Source organism: Pan troglodytes, chromosome 1, assembly GCF_028858775.2.
Source record: "Pan troglodytes isolate AG18354 chromosome 1, NHGRI_mPanTro3-v2.0_pri, whole genome shotgun sequence".
Taxonomy (NCBI): Eukaryota; Metazoa; Chordata; class Mammalia; order Primates; family Hominidae; genus Pan; species Pan troglodytes.
The window spans coordinates 70,642,445-70,662,365 of record NC_072398.2 but is presented as its reverse complement, the minus strand read 5'-3'; the positions used below and the strand labels follow the sequence as shown (position 1 = coordinate 70,662,365).

Sequence of the window (19,921 nt, the reverse complement as noted above, 5' to 3'; positions counted from 1 at the left end):
ATTAATTAAAATTTCGGTAACTAGGAAGAGTTTGGAGTTATAATTCTAAGTGGCTTAGTTTTAAATTCTCTTATGGCTACATTTGAAGTTAGACCTGAGTATCAAAATGAAACTTGTTCAGCACTGGAAATACAGTGAAAAAATAGTTTTCACCATCTTTCTGTAAAAGAAGAAAATATATGTAAGCCAGGTAAGTTTCAGTAAAATAATACCTAGAAACATTAAACCACGGTAGGCACTGTAAAGGAAACAGAACACATGTGAGAGAAAGCTTTGTACTTGCAAGGTGAGATATAGGACATAGCTTCTAGTAGGGGCATGGGAATTGTATATGAAGCAAGCTAAAGTTTCTCAAGTTAGTCCCTAGTAGAGGTTTTACTTTTTATTTTTTATTTATTTTGTATTTTTGGTAGAGTTGGAGTTTTACCATGTTGCCCAGGCTGGTCTCAAATTGCTAAACTCAAGTGGTTTGCCCACCTCAGCCTCCCGAAGTGCTGGGATTACAGGTGTGAGCCACCTAGTAGAGGTTTTAATAAGAGATTATCTCCCACTCCCAGAGTTGGCCTTGTCTCTTTTCTATTGCCTTTTACTGAGAACTTGTTCATAGAAATGGATAGAAGCCTCACTATTCCTTCCTTTCTGTCTTAAAGTAGTCAACTTTGCCATGTTTGCAGAGCATGCCCCTTGCGTTATTCAAGCCATAGCTTCTTGCTGCCTTCCAGCTCTAATCTCCTTATAGGTGTAGCACCATGGCAACAGACCCAGCCTAGAGCCCAGGTGCCTTGTTTGTTACCTGAGGGGCTGGGTGCAGCCTGAAGGAATAGAAGAAGGAATATTACCTATCCTACAAATTGTTGGGATAGATGAAGTCTTGATCTGTTGTTTGTGTTTCTGTTCTGCTTCTATGGAAGACTTGAAATAACACCTGGAAAACATTTATTCAAAGATGTTATCGGTAACCAAAGGCAACAAAGAAGCCATCTTCTATTTGTTCTCGTCTTCTAAACAGAGAGTTGTTTTCTGACATATAGTTCAGAAAGTGACTTGCTATACCGGGACATGTGGCACCGCTATGATTTGGGGTTGCACTGCCAGGTGGCTCTACCATTGCTTCATGTAGGTAGACGTTTATTTTGTTTGAAATAAAATTAATTTATGCTTTAGAAATTTTTCCTAGAGAATTTAAAAAATAAAAGTTGCCTTTGTCATACCTCCTTCTGTTTTAAACATGCCTTAATCTTTCCTGTTGAGAAGCTCACCCCAGAGCATGAGAGGATTTTTCCTTCCAGCAACTCCTCCTGGGAAAAATGAGCTAGAATTGTTGTTTTGTTTAAGAAAGATTACAGTGTCCAGTTTCCTTAATCAGGCTTCCCATGTAGCATATTGGGAAAGATTATATGATAATTAAAGTACAATCTTTCTAACATTTAATTATTTATAGTTGATGTACTATATTTGCAGTACATAACATGTCATTGTCTTATACATAGAACAAAAGGAAATAAATATGGAGCTTACATTGTTATATTTTTCTTTTTTGTATTTTAATTTTTAAATATTTTAATTTTTTGTTCTTGCCCAATATCAGAAAAATAAACATTGTCATTTTAAGATACAAAACATTAGGTAGCATTTGTCCCTTTTGTGCATACTTTGTACTATCAACAAGAAATATAAATGTTGACTTTTTTACTTTAAAAATTACTAAATATCAGAACACATGTTTTGCAGCCTAAACTTTAAATGGTGGCTTATTTGTGTGTGTGTGTGTGTGTGTGGAAAGAAGAAGAACTAAAATCCTTATAAGCTTAAGATTTTTCTTATTTTATGAAATTTGATTAAACAGTGTTAGAATAAAGGTAGAAAGGAGAAAGCAGCCTTAGTGCTAGTTTCTTATATCTTTTTACTTTATAATTTAACCAAAAGCTACTCTGGCATTAAATATTTAAGTTCCTTTTAGTGTTAATGTGGTTATTTCAAGGAATTAAATGAAGCTACTTATTTAATGTGTTTTATAAAAACAATTGTCTTTACACAAGGCATTTCTTTTTATCCTTATTACTAAGTACTTCTGCTTGAAATATATGTGTGTAACTCTGGGTGTTTACTTCAATAGATACTATAATTATTGAGTCAAACTGCATGGCCATCCAGTTTGGGATTCAAGAATATTGTACTTACGTTTGACTCCTTTAATTCTTTCAAGAGGAAGGCAGTGAAGTACTGGCTCTTGTAGTGGCAAGTCATGATTCCTAGCATTCTTCTTATAAACAACTAGGAAACAAAATCAGCCAGGATGACTGAACGGTGTTGACAAAGATCTCTCTTCTAGATGAGAGTTTGGGCTTTTTTTTCCATGGTGGGAGGTTTCTTCAAGGCATTTTATTCTTTATTCATGCTTATACAGTAAAGCATGTATTGAACCAAAAGCCTGCCAGAAAAGAATTCTATATTGAGATGGAAATCAGGACTTTTGAAAGACAAGGTCTTGTGATAAAAAGTTGAGCTTCGACTCTGTGTGTGTGTGTGTATGTGTGTGTGTGTGTGTTTTGCCAAAGTAGAAAGAAACAAAATGAAGATTCAGCCACTACTATTCTGTCAATGATATAAGAGGATAAAGCTATAACATGAAAAACAAAAAGAAATCATTTGTCTTTTGGCAATACCTTTACATAAGAAAGAATATATAAGATAACCTTAAAGAGTATATATTTCTCCATCTTCCAAAATAGGAATAAGAATAAAAAACAATGTCTGTAATGGGATTTGAAGGTCACTCAAGACTAGTAAAATTATAGTATATTTTTATGCCATATTGAAAAAAAGTGTGTGTGCACTCACATAGATATATAGAGAGAATATATTTGCCACATAAATATGATTACTATTATTGTTACTGTAGATTAACTATTAATTTGTTCCTCATTTATTTCTTCCCTTAGGCACTTGTACATTTATTGTTATCCTCCATTGCATTAGACCTTCATTTCCTTGCTGGCCAAGTTACACTACCTTAAATATCTTTTTCTACTTTTAGGTCTCGTGGGCTGCCTAAACTAAAAGAGTCACGTTCCCATGAATCCTTGCTGAGCCCGTGCAGCGCAGTGGAATGTCTGGATCTTGGTAGAGGGGAACCTGTATCAGTGAAACCACTTCATAGTAGCATCCTTGGACAAGACTTCTGCTTTGAGGTAAAAATAAAGTGTAGAAAAAAGGAAGAGTAGTTAAACAACAATTGGATTTTATGTCCAGTAATTTTGCGATTTCATTACTGTGCAGTTGATGATTTAATTAACTGGTTTTCAGTTGCTAGAAATTATCTACTTACAGAGAAAAAGTTAGAAATCTTTTCATCTAATCATATTTGCAGTTAAAGTTATTAAAGATAGCTTTGCATTCCTTTTGGCTTTGCCTCCTTTCAGTAAAATTTGATTCTTAGTACATTTTCATCAGGGGACAAGACTAACAATAACATTACATTACTATGTTAATTTTTAGTATTGGTAAGGATGTCACTCATCATGTTATTTTTCTAACCACAGCATGAGTGGTTCAAGATCTGAGACCATGTTTTTCTTATCCATCCATCCATCCATCCATCCATCTATCCATCCATCCTAATTCCAGGACATTTTGACCTAAATGTCTTATTTATTTTTGAAATCCCCTGTAACTAACCCAGACCCCAGCACATTGCAGGTGCCTGATTTTTGAATAAACAAAATTGCCAACTATCATAAGGTAATTTCTCCCTTCCAAATATATACTACTAGCCAGTTACAAGTAAAATTCAAAAACTATATATACATGTATTTATACATACATAGAATTATTAGGGCTGAGATTTGATTAATTAACAAGAGCTTACTAAGTGACTACAGATGAGTCCTATACTAGATGTTGTAGAAGTCAAAAGATGTTTGGTTCCTCTTCTTATGGACCAGCACTGTCCAAAAGAAATATAGTACAATCTGCATGCATATCCAAAATATTATCATTTCAACATGTTCACTATCAGAGAAATTGTTTCCTTTTTTTTAAAACTAAGTCTTCAAAATCTGATGTGTGTTTACACTTGCAGCACATCTCAATCTGGAATAGCCATGTGAGGCTAGTAGCTGCTGTATTGGACAGAGCATATAATCTGATCGGATTTATTAGGTTGTGACCAGAGATTGAGTTAATAAGTGAGCAAACTTCAGCAATTTGGGCAGGACGTTTATTGGTGTTCTTTTTTATAAAAATCAGTTGAACTTTCTTGTATTTGCGGAACTCAGTTCATTAGGCTGTATATCAAGCCCAGAGTTAGGTGCTAAGTATATAACAACATATTTCATTTTTAAAGGACTGTGTTAATAGTGGTCAGGCTAACCTAATAAATGACTAGAAATCAACAGGCTGGTTGCGTAGTGGAGGAAAAATGGGTTCCAAAGATAGTAATTCAATACTAGTAACTCTTCAATTTCATTTAGCACCCTTCTATAATATAGTGAAGACAGTCTCAAGAAATCTGATAAGCTGCTTCAGAAACTCTCATCCTTTATTACCTATTTTTTACTAACTCAAAGTTGAACATATTTATTTGCAGGTAATTTAAGGTATTGCCTAAAAGGCCTTTAATTTTGATTTTTCTGAACCATAGGCCAGTTTTAATTTCCTTGGATGAATTTAAAATGGCCTTTGTTCTCATACCTGGAAATGGATGTGGATGCTACCTAAGCAAAAAGCAGATGTAGATGTAGATATAAGTATCAGAAAACTAGCAAAGATCATCTTAGTTTCTTATGGTATGATTTAGGTTCATAGCATATGTCTAACTCACAGCTTTGCATTCCTTTTGGCCTTGTCTACTTTCAATAAAATTGGACTCTTAGTACATTTTCATCAGAGGACGAGACTAACAATAACACTAAATTAGTATATTAATTTTTTAGTATTGGTAAGGATGTCGCTCATTAGGTTATTTTTGTAACCACAGCATGAGTAGTTTGGGATCTGAGACCATGTTTTTCTTATCTATCCATCCATCCATCCTAATTCCAGGACATTTCGACCTTATCATTTAAGAGTTAGAGGTATGCTGTGAACCCTAATGACAGAGCCCTGAAATCCAGTGTTTTCTTTTTCTTATGTCTAATTTTTATGTTGAAGGTTACCTACTTAAGTGGAAGTAAATGCTTCAGCTGTAATTCTGCTTCTGAGAGAGATAAGTGGATGGAAAACCTTCGCAGGACAGTTCAACCTAATAAGGTAATAGTAGCTTCAAGTATCTAAAAAATGTATAACTTTGTAAGCAGTTAGTTGATAGAAGGTAAGTGTGGTAGTAATACCTTAATTTGTCTATAGCTTGAGAGTTTTAAAGCACATTTATATGTTATGCCATTTGTAGTAAGCCCTTATTATATCACTATAAAGAAGTATCTGAGACTGGGTAATTTATCAAGAAAAGCAGTTTAATTGGTTCACGGTTCTGCAGGCTTTACAGGAAGCATGGTGCTGTTATCTGCTCAGCCTCTAGTAAGGCCTCAGGAAACTTACAGTCATGGCAGAAGGCAGAAGGGGAGCAGGCACATCACATGGTGAAAGCAGGAGCAAGCAAGAGAGAGAGTGTGTGTGTGAGTGACTTGGGGGGAAGGTGCCACACACTTTTAAACCACCAGATCTCACAGGAACTCAGTATCAGGAAGATGGCACCAAGGCATGAGGAATCTGCCCCCATGATCCAAACACCTCCCACCAGGCCCCACCTCTAGCACTGGAGATTACAATTCAACATAAAATTTGGGCAGGGACAACTATCCAAACTATATTATCATTTTAAGCTAAAAGCAGTCTTACTGCAGATATTATTGCCATGGTTCTACCAGCATGGATAAAAGGACTCTGAAAAGTTAGGTGAATTGGCCGTGTCAGAAGCTAGTACATGATAGAAGAGGGACTAGAATACGAGCTTCTTAACAGCTTATCTCTTTTATTTGCAGATATTAGACTGGTTATATGAAAACTTACCATTACAAAATGATATTTTCTTAACCCAAGTAAATAAAATAGAATGAACTATATATAATATATATAATGAACTATATATAATTCTTCAAGATTCTAATGCATGCTTGTTTAGAGCTTGCTGTTAACCTAAGCAATGAGATAGCAATCCCTTTCATTATTTGTTGACTCCCCTTAATAGAGTACCTAATGAACATTGCCAACTTAAGAAAAAAATGGTTTTTTTCCTGCAATGTCAGCTCTGAAATTCAGCTTTGTTGCCTCTTTATAGGACAATTGCAGGCGAGCTGAAAATGTTCTTCGTTTATGGATCATTGAAGCCAAGGACCTTGCCCCTAAAAAGAAATATTTCTGCGAACTGTGCCTTGATGATACCCTCTTTGCTCGTACAACCAGCAAGACCAAAGCAGACAATATTTTCTGGGGTGAACATTTTGAATTCTTCAGCCTTCCACCTCTTCATAGTATCACAGTTCACATTTACAAGGATGTGGAAAAAAAGAAAAAAAAGGACAAGAATAATTATGTAGGGCTAGTCAACATCCCCACTGCCAGTGTGACTGGTCGCCAATTTGTAGAAAAGTGGTATCCAGTGAGTACACCTACACCCAACAAAGGAAAGACAGGAGGACCTTCTATTCGGATTAAATCACGTTTCCAAACTATCACCATTCTGCCTATGGAGCAATACAAAGAATTTGCAGAATTTGTCACCAGCAACTACACCATGCTGTGTTCTGTCCTTGAGCCAGTAATTAGTGTGAGAAATAAAGAGGAGTTGGCTTGTGCCTTAGTGCACATTCTTCAAAGTACTGGCAGAGCCAAGGTAAGTGGAAAAGGGGGATTGCAGTACCTGAAGTCTCCTCCTTACCTTTCATAAACCAAGATATGGATATTGTAGAAATCCAAATTAGAGAAATGTGCTTTACTATTGGTCAAAACAAGAAGAATTAAGAAGAAAACCTATTAGATCCAGAAAAGATGAAGATTATAAAACTAAACAAGTAAAATGGAGAGACCAACAAATATTTAAAGCCAATTTGCATGAAACATAGATAACACAGCCAGCTCTTTCTTGTCTGACAAAATAAATGGTAGGATTGGTACGATAACCCTACAGCATGTTCAAGGTTCCTTATCTTTAATTTAGTTCTAGAGTGTTGTATGGTGGTTTTCTTCCTCACTGTATTTTATTTAAGATTAACTGATGACTGTATCCTCTAGGCACAGAAGGAAGTATTCCAGAAGCATATTGAGTATTAGCAAGAGTCTTTGTGGGATTAAAATCTGTATTTAGAATAAAAATCCAAGGGATATGATACAATTGGTAGCTGTTTCATGATACACTTATCTTATTTCACCTTGGATAGAAGTAAAAACTCAGGAATATTTTTTATTTAAAGGAGAAATATGCTGGTTGTGGGAAGAACAAAAACCAGTTGAGAGAGTCTTTGACCTATGAAGGATATTAACTAGGAAGAGTTACCGTTATACTGTATGCAAACTGGTCATGATAAAATTACATCTCAGATCCAAAGAAACTCACAGCTAGAATAATGTATTTAGAACCAAACAAAGTACTATTACTATTTCTTGATATGTCAGAGTATATCAATATATTCAATATTTAGTCTCTTATCTGGCTTCTATGGATTATAACTTTTGTGTTTAAATTTACTTATGATAATCTTGGGCATTCTGTCATTAAAAAGCTTATGAGTTTGGAGCGAGGTGTCACTGAAATTTTGAATTGTATGGATATATTTCTACTTTTCAGTTGCTCAAGGTTCAGAATATACATTAAGACTTTTTTTAATGACTTAATACTGATTTACATACATTTTAGGTAGAATAAACACCCATTTAAAGTGGAAAAGTTCAGTAAGCTTTGACCGATTTTGCACCCATCGAAACCACCACTATGATCAATATACAGAATGTTACCGTTACCCCCAAGAGTTTCCTCCTGTCTCTTAGCATTAAGTTTAATAGTGATTCCTAAGTCTACAACTCTGTTATACTGTTAAGCTGCCCCAGAGTAAGTCCCATTGATGTTTAAAATGCTTAATTTTAAAGTAAAAGTAAATCAGCATATTCCTCCTATTTTGGCATTTGCAGCCCTTGAAATATCCAATAATTATATAGCATTCAAAATATATGATGTTATCACATTCAAACTGAACAACCAACATTGAGCTTTACTAGAAGTTCTTTAAGACTGTTGAGGAATGAAGCAGCTGTTTCTTTGCACCTTTATTTCCCCTTATGCTATCCTTCTGGATTGATGGATGGATGGACGGATGGATGGGTGGGCGGGCAGACAGAAAGATAGCCTAGACAATGACTTCAAGTGATGAGTTCAGTAGGTTCTACATTGACACTGTGGACCGATTTGTAAGTATTATATATTGAACACCTAATATATGCCAGAAACTGTTAGGTACTGGAGATATGGTGGTAAACAAAAACAGAAACTGGTTTTCTGGGGAAAATAAATATTAATCAAGTAATTACAGAAATAAATATGATTACAGTGAGAACTGCAGAGGATAAAAAGAGAGATGATACTATGAAATGGAGCAAGGGGAGCTGACTAATGGAGTTCAGGAGCAATGTTGGTCAGGGACACCTTCACTGAGGAAATGATGTGTGAACTAAAATCCAAAGGATCCCAGGAATGAGCTACCTGACAGTGGGAGTGGAAGCAAGGGTGGGAGCAGAGCAGAACTGAGAACAGTATTTGGAAAAAAAAAAAAAAGGCTTTGTGGCGAATAGAGAACATTGTGTGTGTTAGAAAGGGCTTGGTGTATTAAAGGACCTAAAAAGAAAAGGTACAAGGCTTGAAAGGTAGACAGAAACCAGAAAATATAGGGACTTGTAGACTGCATTCAGAATTATGGCCTTTATCAAAAGTGCAATGGAAAATCTTTGAGGGAATTTTAAATGTAGGGGTAGTAACACCTAAGATTTTATCCTGATTGCTTTTTTTCTTTTCAGATGAATCTGATAGCTTTAGTTTTAAAGCAGCATTTCCAGGATGTCTGATATTTCAAAAGTCTCTTCTAATGTGTATTATTTATTCAGTTGCTTTCTGCCTGATTGAACATTATTCTACCAGGATTTTCTGACTGACTTGGTGATGTCTGAGGTGGATCGTTGTGGAGAGCATGATGTCTTGATCTTCAGAGAGAACACTATTGCCACCAAATCCATTGAGGAATACCTCAAGTTGGTGGGACAACAGTATCTTCATGATGCACTGGGTATGAAAGAGAAAAACATCTATTTTCTTTTATTTACTTTTCAGTTTTAAGCTATTTCACCCCCATGAGACAAATGAATTGAGCTCAAATTCTGCATGTTATTTAGTTCTAGCTGACTCAGGTGTTAAGGTTTGAATCATGGCTGTAAGAAGTCTGCAGTACTCACCAGTAGAGAAATAATAATAAATGTAGAAACAGAAACCTTGTCAGCATACACTGCTACCCCAGGTCCCCAGCTTCATGATTCCAGGATGCACAGTAATATCAGCAGTGTCCACTGATAGATCTGAGGTGGTCTGTTTTGCCCAAAGTTTTGGGTGTTTATATGATGATATTATTACCTAGTCTTGAGAGTGTTACCCTGACATTTGTTATCATGCATGCAAAACTCTAATCAAAAGTGAAGAAACTCTTGCCACTTCCCACAACTCCCCCACAAATTTCTGCCTTTCTCTAGAATTTTTAACATAACTAATTTTTGTCCAATCAGTAGTTCTTGCTGACTAGGCTACGCACTTGCAGTTCCAGATTTGGTCATGAAATTGAGGCATTAACCACTAGAGTAAGGTACTGTGCTGGTCACTTTAATATACATCATGATAGAGCAGATGTGAGTTCCTTGAAGGAAATAGCCCTTTGTTTTACCTCCATATCCCCACTACCTGCACACACTGTTGAGCAGCACTGTCCGATAGAAATATGACCCATGTGTGAATACTTTTATTTATTTTTATTTTTTGAGTAATTGTAAATTTTCTAGTAGTCACAGTATTAAAAAGGATGAAGAGAAACAGGTGAAATTGATAACATATTTCATTTGACCCAGTATATCCAAATACTATTTAATGGTTTAGAAGAATAAAAGTTATTAATTAGGTGTTTTACTTTTTTATTCTTTTTGAAAATCAGTGTGTATTTCACATGTATCACACATTTTAATTTGCACAAGCCATTTCTAATGCTCAACGGCCACGTGTGACTATCAAGAATAGAAAGTAAAAACATGTTGAATGATTGGAGAGATTTTTACCCTCAAGAAGTTTGCAATGTAAGGATATAACATTAGGGATATCTCTATACCAAAAAGAGACATTCTGTGTTCTTTCAAATAATTTTAAAAAATTGAATCCAGCTGATAGAATTGTCAAACTTTCTGTGTGAAATACATTTATGTTTTGTATGTAGTTTGATGAATAGAAAGGTTAAAAACAGACATTGAGCAAGAGCAGATAAGATAAGAAGTAGCATGGGGGAAAGGACCCATAAACAAAAAGACATAGAGGTGGGACCGAACCAGGAATGTGTGGAATAAAACTATTTAGCTGGAAAAAGACATGAAAGAAACATGTGAACAACAACAACAAAAAGATTAAACAATAATTAGAACTAATTTGTGAAAACCTCAAATGCCTGGGTGAAGATTTAAAGTTTACAGTAATAACTGGAGAGCCACTGAAAGTTTTGAGCAGGCGTTTTCAGTGGAATTAACTTAGCAGACTGATTAAGACGAGTTATATCCAGGCATGGTGGCTCACATCTATAGTTCCAGCTACTCAGGAGGCCGAGGTAAGAGAACTGCTTGAGCCCAGGAGTTCGAGGCAGCAGTGAGCTGTGGTCACATCACTGCACTCCAGCCTGGGTGACAGAGAAAGACCTTGTCTTAAAATAGATAAATAAATAAATAAATAAATAAATAAATAAAGGTGAAGAAAGCCTACTGAAAGCCAATCAATTAAGAAGCCATTGTAGGCTGGGCGCGGTGGCTCACACTTGTAATCCCAACACTTTTGGAGGCCAAGGCAGGCCCACCACCCAAGGTCAGGAGTTCGAGACCAGCCTGGCCAACATGCTGAAACCCCATCTCTACTAAAAATACAAAAATTAGCCAGGCATGGTGGCGGGCACCTGTAATCCCAGCTAAGGAGGCTGAGGCAGGAGAATCGCTTGAACCAGAGAGGTGGAAGTTGCGGTAAGCCAAGATTATACCATTGCACTCCAGCCTGGGAGACAAGAGCAAAACTCCTTCTCTTAAAAAAAAAAAAAAAAAAAAAAAAAGCCATTGTAATAAGAAAGAATGAGACTCTGAATGACTGTAATCATGCAAGTAAGAATAGAGAGGAAGACGGATATGAGAAATATTAAGGTTGAACTGATAGAACTTGGCAAATTTTTCAGTTTGTGGGAAGCAAGGAGGGAACAAATATTACAGAGAATTGTGGGGTTTTGTGAGTGACTAGGGGGATGATGAGATTCTTAACAGGAATAGAAACCACAGAAGTAGTAGGTGTGAAACAGTGGAAATTACATATATATTCAATTTGAAGTTCTAGTAGGAAATCTCAGGGGTTTTAGATAGGCAATCTAAGATACCTGTCTAGCTGGCTGTTGGAAATTTGAGACTAATTTATGCTTGTGGAGAGGTTAAATGAAGCTGTAAGATTACCAGAGCAGGAAGAGAACAGGGCCAAGGATAGATCTTAGAGTGCACCTGGGTTTATGGTATAGAATGAAGAAGAGGAATCAGAGAAGTGATCAGAGAAAGAGAGAGCATCCAAAAAAGAAAGAAAACCAGGAAAATACTGAGTCCTAGATACCAATAGAGAAGAGAGCATCAGTAGAGTCAGAAATTATGGAAGGTAAAGAAAAAGAATGGATATTGCATTTGGCACCTTAAATATCACTAGTGATGATGGCTCACACTGGTTTCAGGAGGAAAGGAGGCAGGCTGTAAGGAATAGAGTGAGTCGCCATTCAAGAAACAGGATCACTGTGTTTACATGAAGCAGATGCATTATAGTAGCTACTACAATTAGTTTCTGCTCTGAAGCAGATTTTTTGTCTTCCTGCATATCTTCATATTTTTTTCTCTAATCATATAGACATTAAGAATGGTACAAAGAGCTTAAGAAAAGTACAAAGAGGTTTATAGTGTCATTTACATAAAGAGCTTATTACAGCCATAAATTATATCTCATGATTTGCTTTAATGATTTGTGTTTTGTTAAAAAAGTCCACCAAAAAAAAAAAAAAAAAGCATCTCAAACCGTATTCTCCATTCTATGGAGATAGGAGTGAGTACTTATTGACTATCTGCTTCTTTGAAATCAAATATTCATATTTGAAATTCAGTGTGCTAAACAGGATTTCTGAATGAAATAATTTCCAAAATGAAAAGTGGATACTAGTCTTTTTATAACAGTGAATGATTAAATGGCCGATGGGCTCAGTGAGGCATGAAAATTAATTCAGTGGACATGGAAAGAAATTCAAGTAACCCCTCAGAAATCTCTGTAATAATATTTATAATCCAAGAGCAAGGGCCAGAGTAGTAAAAATGGCTGCTGCTTCTAAGAGCATAAACAGAATTAATTGGTAAGCTTCTTCAGGACAGGGGCTGTATTGTCTTCTTCTCGTTAAAGTTTTGCTATATTTCATATACTTTGGGCAGGAAATAGATGCTGTTTCCAGACTGCTTGAAGAATTTTCAGAGAGAATTGATTTTAAAAGTTGCCAGTAATAGTGTACGATATCTGTCTGCTTCTTAGCCAGTCCTTATCTTAATTAAAGCGTCACTCTTTCTGCACAGACTCTGCATTGTTTAGACTTGAATCTTCCATCTATTATCCCATTTTACCTTTCCAATTGAAATCAGATTGCACCTTGGTATCCTGTGACACACAGGAAATACTATCTGTGAGATACACAAAAGAAAGCCCTGATGAAAAGACCTGATTTCCACTTGTAGCAGTGGAGGCAGGTTTCTTTCGGCAGTAATATGTCTATCCTTGTTGACTTATTCCTACATGTGAAATTTTTATGCCAGATAGTAATGAGTTAATGATTTACATAGAAAATACATCATAGAACATTCTGGGCACAAACTTAACATGTAAACAACATAACAAGCACCCCCTTTGGCTCTGTTTTTTTTTTCAAATGCAAGAAGGCAAACTTAAGTGGGTTTTTAAATCTGTGTTGGTAATTAAGCACCTTCTAGTTACAAATCAATAAAAGCCTCTCCTTTCAATATGGTACATTCTGCATGCTCAAACATTGGTTATTGTTTCAACAGTTAAAGTATTATTTTTCTATTTTGGAGCATTTTAAATATGTGATAATCAGGGACAAAAACTTTTTAAGCTGGTACTATAGACAATTAATTTACTTCTGGGCCCTGGAGTTATTTATCTGGCACTTTTCTTGAAGAATTAAAGAAAAATATGGTTAATATTCATGTTTTTTATTAATATTAGTATTTTTTCCCTTGAATACATATAACCTAAAAGAAGTCACTAAACAGAATATTTAGGATACAGGTGTAGAGTTTGGCCAGTTTTTACATGGGATATTTGACATTGATTTCTTAGTTTTAAATTTAGGTACTCTTTAAATGAAGTTTAATTGTGGAAACACATAGCACAGGAGACATAGAGAACATATTGACTACATATCTTGGGAGAATTGATAACATTTTAAAACAGTCTTTTACTAGTTTTGGCCATTTCACCTGACAAAAAATTATTCAAAAGTTGCATGATTTTTAAATTAAAATACTTTTTGTATGGTGCGCCTACTAAGAGCCAGGTACCATATTAGATGCTTTTCATGCATTATGTCTGTTCCTCACCACAACTCTACAGGATGGTTGCTATTAACACTGTTTTACGAACAAGACAGCTGAAACTCAGGCTAATTAAGTGACTTTTCCAGGCCCCACAGTCAGTTAAATGATGGATCCAGGATTTGAGCCTAGATCTCTGACCTCAATGCCTTTAATTTTTCTGTGCACCACTTTCCTTTCTGTATACCACATTGTTTCCTGTTCTCTAAGCATTTTGCCTCAAAATTATCACTTCTCATCTCCTGTCACGGGTATTTTTAAAAGCTTTCATTTATCCAAATACTAACCACTTTGATAGAAATGCTCTTTCTGCTGCTGATGCTGCTACTTAGTTTTGCAGGCATTATTGTTCACTTTCATGAAGTCTGTTATAACTAGCCTGAACCTCAAGTAATAAACACATATTTAGGAGGATCTTTGAAAGATCCACTCCTCTTTCATAAAGACCTATAAAAAACCAAGAATACATACTGCCATCTCTGATAAATATTTATTGAGCACCTGTAACATTTTGGGAGCTATTCAGAAGAGTCAAGATTTGAACATGAATAAAACCTAGTACCTAACCTCTGAAGGTATTCATCCTAGAAATGAAACAAATACAAACAATGAGAAATATGAAGTAGTCGAAGATATACAAGGTATGGTGTATACTAGAGGATAAACAGGTAAGGTAGGAATTTGTTCTTTCAGGGAATAATGGGTGTATCTTCATAGAGCATAGGCCGTATGAACACGGCTTCTAAACTAAATTTATATGGAGAAGCATATACAGATTATGTAAGGAGATCTGCTATATTATTGTGCAATGTTGAATGACTGTCTCCGTTACAAGAGGTAAACATAGAAGATAGATCCTTACTTGCATCCGTGTTTGGCACCAACATTAGCACTTAAAACCTTCACTGGACTATTCAATCAAGCTTGGGTCATTTGTTCTTCTAGATAACAATAATAGTCACCTAAGTAGAGCGAGCCTTAAAACATAACAAGTTTGTACTAATTAAACATATATTTAGTTTAATACATTTTTTGAGTAGTATCATTACCACTTTTATAAATACTGTGATGATGATGTTAGTGATTGCTGTTATTCCACTTCCAGGATAAGAAAAATAAACATGATATGTAGGATGTGGCAACTCTTGGGTTGCAAAGCAATGAGGCTTCATGGGCCATCTTTTGTGCCCTCCCTGTCAGATCTAGAAAAGAATTCCCCATTATACGTTTTAGGACAGAAATCATAAGTCCTTTTATTCTATTCAGGAAGACACTGTTTATAGCTATACCGTTATCTTCTCTCTTCAAATAGGGGAGTTTATCAAAGCTTTGTATGAGTCTGATGAGAACTGTGAAGTGGATCCCAGCAAATGTTCATCTAGTGAACTGATAGACCATCAGAGCAACCTGAAAATGTGCTGTGAGCTGGCTTTCTGCAAGATCATCAACTCTTACTGGTGAGCTTATCTTATCCTCTGCCTTACATTTTTTCATGTAAAGGTCATCACAGTGGAACTTACATTTTTTCATGTAAAAGTCATCACAATGTTAACAATTATTTTACAACCAAAGGGGAGGGTCTTGGAGAAAAATTGAAAGTTTCCCTAATACAGTCCCGTCTAAAATTGAAATCTCCATTGTAAGCAGAAGTACTTTTGAACTGGCTATCTACATAAATATAGTCTCTCTAATAGAATATTAGTACCATAGCCTCTAATATCAAAAGTATTTATTTTGCTTTCTAAAATATTTACTAGTGTTGAACAGATGTGTTCATGAATTTTGATCATTGCTCTAACTCCAGCAATTGGCGAAATTTTGGAAGATTTTTGATAAACAGTCTTTAGAGAGATTATGGTGAGTTATACTAAACCAGATGGTTTAGTCAGGAGCCTCATGCCATTTTCCCACTTTGCAAAACTAAATTTAAACTAATCCAGAGTTCTGTAGCCTTGGGTTTCCAGTCTCCATCTGGCCTCTGTGAATTTTCCACCGCCTCTCAGCCATGAATCAGGTAAAACCTCATCCCGGAATTTCTACTAGGTCCTCCTCACAGCCTGACTCTTAAGCAAAAGTATATTGGGTCAGGGTGGAATCACTTGTGCTTGTACTGGTACTTCTGTGTTTAGAGGTTTTGGTTCTTCTTTCCTTCCCTAGTGTTTTCCCTCGTGAGTTGAAAGAAGTGTTTGCATCATGGAAGCAGCAGTGCCTGAACCGTGGCAAGCAAGACATCAGCGAGAGGCTCATCAGTGCCTCATTATTTCTCCGTTTTCTGTGTCCAGCCATTATGTCTCCCAGTCTTTTCAACCTTATGCAGGAGTATCCTGATGACCGCACATCTCGGACTCTAACTCTTATTGCCAAGGTCATTCAGAACCTGGCCAACTTTGCCAAGTAGGTGATACTGTTGTAACCACTTTAAAAACACAGTTTAAAAAATACTTGAGGCCTAAAATTTGGATGAGGGTTGGGAGCCTCATCACTCATGTTACCAGATTTTCACTGTGGTATTAATAAATATAGCAAAAAACTGGAAACAACTTAATCACTTCATAGAGGAATGGTTAAGTAACCTATGATACATGCATTCAATGGAATATTTGCAGGCACTACAAACTGTTTACAAAAACTATCTAATAATATAGAGCATGAAGATAAAATTGTATTAAAAGTGCTGATAAAAATACTTTAGTGGGAAAAAAAGGGCAGAATAAAAAGTGGTATGTATACTGTTATCCCAGCAATATGAAAACACAAAAATCTAAATATAAAAAAAGTTGGGAAGAAAAGACAAATTCTGCGGTTACAATGTCTAAGACAATTATCCTGGCCACTTCAAAAAAGACAATTTTATGAAAAATGCAAAAGATGGAGGGGGGCTGTTCTAGATTAAAAGAGATTAAATGCAATACTTGAAACTTATTTGGATCTTAAGTTGGAAAAATACATATATATGTCCTTTTGGGGGCAATGGGTGGAATTTAAATATAGACTATAGATAAGATAATTCATGAATAATGTTTTTAAAAGTTTTAGTGTGATAATAGCATTGGTTTATGTAAGAGATATTCCTTATTCTGAAGAAATGGACGCTAAACTATTTAGAGGTGATGTCTGCAACTTAGTTTAAAATGGTTCCAGAAAGAAAAAAAAAAAAATCTGTCTAGAAAGAGAGGGTGTGAAAGCAAACTTGGCAAATATAACAGTTGGTTATTGTAGATGAAAGGCATATGGGTATTCATTGTATATTCTTTCAACTTTTCTGTAGGTTTAAAATTTTTCAAAAGAAAATTAGGAGAAAACAGTTGGGAAGGAAATGTACTAAAATATAAACAGCAGATATATTTGGGTAGCTTGAATGATACATCCACACTTTTTTCTTTCTACTTTTCATTGTTTCAAACTTTTTTCAGTAAGTTTATGATATTTTTATAATTTATAGAAAATAAATTTAAGAAATGGCTGGGAAGGAATTCACATTTACAGAACTGACCACAGATTTACTCAATATTGATGCTTAAAGACAAGTTTCTGTTAGCAATGTATTGAAGAAAAAAATTGGAACTTCAGTGAACAGATTGTTTTCTAGTATAAGTGGTGGCTTTTTAGAGGTGTACTATTTTAATTTTGTATAATTTATATATAAGCCAATGCAGAAATATACATATTTATCCATATTTGAGCTAAAAAATATTTATATTTTATTTTGGAACAGGTTTTATGGACTTAAACTAGGCCCTGCAGATAGCTAGAATCTAGATAGGCAAAGGAGAGAAGTTTTTCTCTAGTGCAAGTAAATAGCATGGGCAAAAGCTTGGAGAAGAAAAAAATGTGTAATATATTTGGGAGACTTTGTAGAAGCTAGCAGTATTGAAGGTTTGTACTGGTGAGCTTTTGGTAGGTAAGTGAGGGCTATATTGCAGAGAAATTTAAATACCAGAGCTAAAAAAAAAAAAAAAGGAGTTTTGGCTTTACCCTTTAGAGAGAATAGAAAGCTATTCTCAAAGCATTAGAATATTAAAGTGATATTAAGAAAGTATGTTATAACATTTATCACTTATAGATAATAAACAAAATTAGTCATTCCCTCCACAAAATTAAAAAAAAGTCATAGTTCTGTGTAATGTCAAATCAAAATGATCATATCTCTCTTGAATATGTTCTTTCTCATTTTCTCATCCTCTACTTCAGGTTTGGTAACAAAGAGGAATACATGGCATTCATGAATGATTTTTTAGAACATGAATGGGGTGGAATGAAGCGCTTTCTTTTGGAGATCTCTAATCCAGACACCATCTCAAACACCCCAGGCTTTGATGGTTACATTGATCTGGGCCGAGAGCTTTCAGTTTTGCATTCCTTACTGTGGGAAGTAGTTTCCCAACTTGATAAGGTAAAGTAGGTTGGTGGAAGATAGAGAACTTTAATGTACCTGAATTCTGGAAAGTAACTATAGAGTGATAGCACTCACTCTTTCTGCTAATTGAAAGCAACTGTTTACCCTAGAAATCTGAGAGTAAATGGTCATCATTTCTGAGTAAAATATGAGATCGACAACCATGAAACTCTAGAAAACCATGACATTATTAATATATGTTTTTAATAATTATCTGAATTAATGGAGTATATTTCTCTAAATTTATATATACAGAGTGCATATCTGAAAACTTGACTAGAAACTAATATATTGGTATATACAGCCTTATGCATGTCTAATAGGATAAGATGAAACCTCATATAGTAATTTCTAATAAAACTATAGATTTAGCTAAGAAAATACTAGGTTTATCATGTTTTAAGTAACTACCCATGAAACAAATTTTTTTACTATACAAGTCATAGAGTTTCATATAATTATTAGTGCTAACAGTCATTGTTTTCTTTCTTTACAGATGTGAATTAAGAATACAGAAAGCAATTATTTTTAATCGTTTGCTAAGAATTTTATTATATACCGTATTAATAAGTAAATATACACCATGCCAATAATTTTCTTCCTTCTGGAATTTAACAAAAAGGAATAGATTTGGTAGTAAAAAATAGTCTAATAGACGTTGGCTAGGCTTATTACAATAATTATTTATTGATGTTTTTGTTTGCTACAGGCACTTTATAAATATGTGTGGTGGTATGTTAGAATAACTTCAAAAGACAGTCATTTTTCTATGATAATGATCTACTTATTTTCCTCTATTTTCCTATCAATAAAAATGCTATATCAGTAAAATTTGAAGGGGAATAAAACCTATTAACAAAGACCACTTTGCTGAGGAAACATAAGTGGTAATGTGTCCTCCAGTGCTTAAAATATTTGTAAAACAATAAACTGTTCCTTATTCTCGAGGACCTTTTCTTCACTTTTAGAAATGCTAGCTAGATTTTTAAGTTGCAGCTATGCCAAAGATAAACCCTTTTCATGTGAATCGTAGCCCAACATTATTGAGCAAGTAAAGGCCTTGGTGGCATCTATACCTGTTTGAGTAGGGTAGAAGAGTCTGTTGATTGTTGAGAAGGCAAAGACCCAAAGGCAGCTATGCCAAACTGACTGACAGTTGAAGGGGACCCCTAAGACCCCATGAGAATAAGAATTCCCTAAATAAAAAAATGATTGAAATGGATAAAGCAAGTATTAAAGAGTTCATCTTTGTTGAATAACTGCATCTCAGTGGGATGCAGATTCAGTTTTCCTGTGAAATGGGCCTGGTTTATTCAGGATCAAAGTCTTTTTAACGGGCTTTGCTGTGTAAACACACTTTCTCCTTTTTAATCTGTGTTTGGTCCTGGGAACCAGGAATACATCTAGACATATCTCATAGAGGAAGTTTACCTGATTTTGCTGTTAAATTAACAATAAAAATTGTCTTACTGATGGAAACTCAGTTGGCAGTGGGTCAGGGTTCCCAAGATTGACTGGGATAGTGGATGGCAGTATCATCTGTGTGCCTTGCAGTACTCTGGATTCCTGAATGAGCACCTTCTTATATGTTGGCATGCATTTCTTTTCTCACATGATCCCTTTTCTTTGAAAGTT

The 19,921-nt window shown here is 35.2% G+C and overlaps 1 protein-coding gene across 8 annotated transcripts in view; it reads left to right on the top strand.

Annotated features, from left to right (window-relative positions):
* RASAL2 (RAS protein activator like 2) overlaps positions 1–19,921 on the top strand; it is a 377,113-nt gene that overhangs the window by 332,207 nt on the left and 24,985 nt on the right. For all 8 annotated transcript variants that reach the window (XM_001154236.7, XM_016933217.4, XM_003949647.6 and 5 more), the window contains 7 exons: positions 3,038–3,191; positions 5,152–5,250; positions 6,278–6,832; positions 9,125–9,269; positions 15,203–15,347; positions 16,048–16,284; positions 18,082–18,283. In XM_001154236.7, the coding sequence (XP_001154236.3) occupies positions 3,038–3,191; positions 5,152–5,250; positions 6,278–6,832; positions 9,125–9,269; positions 15,203–15,347; positions 16,048–16,284; positions 18,082–18,283 (1,537 nt within the window). The remainder of the gene's footprint in view (positions 1–3,037; positions 3,192–5,151; positions 5,251–6,277; positions 6,833–9,124; positions 9,270–15,202; positions 15,348–16,047; positions 16,285–18,081; positions 18,284–19,921) is intronic.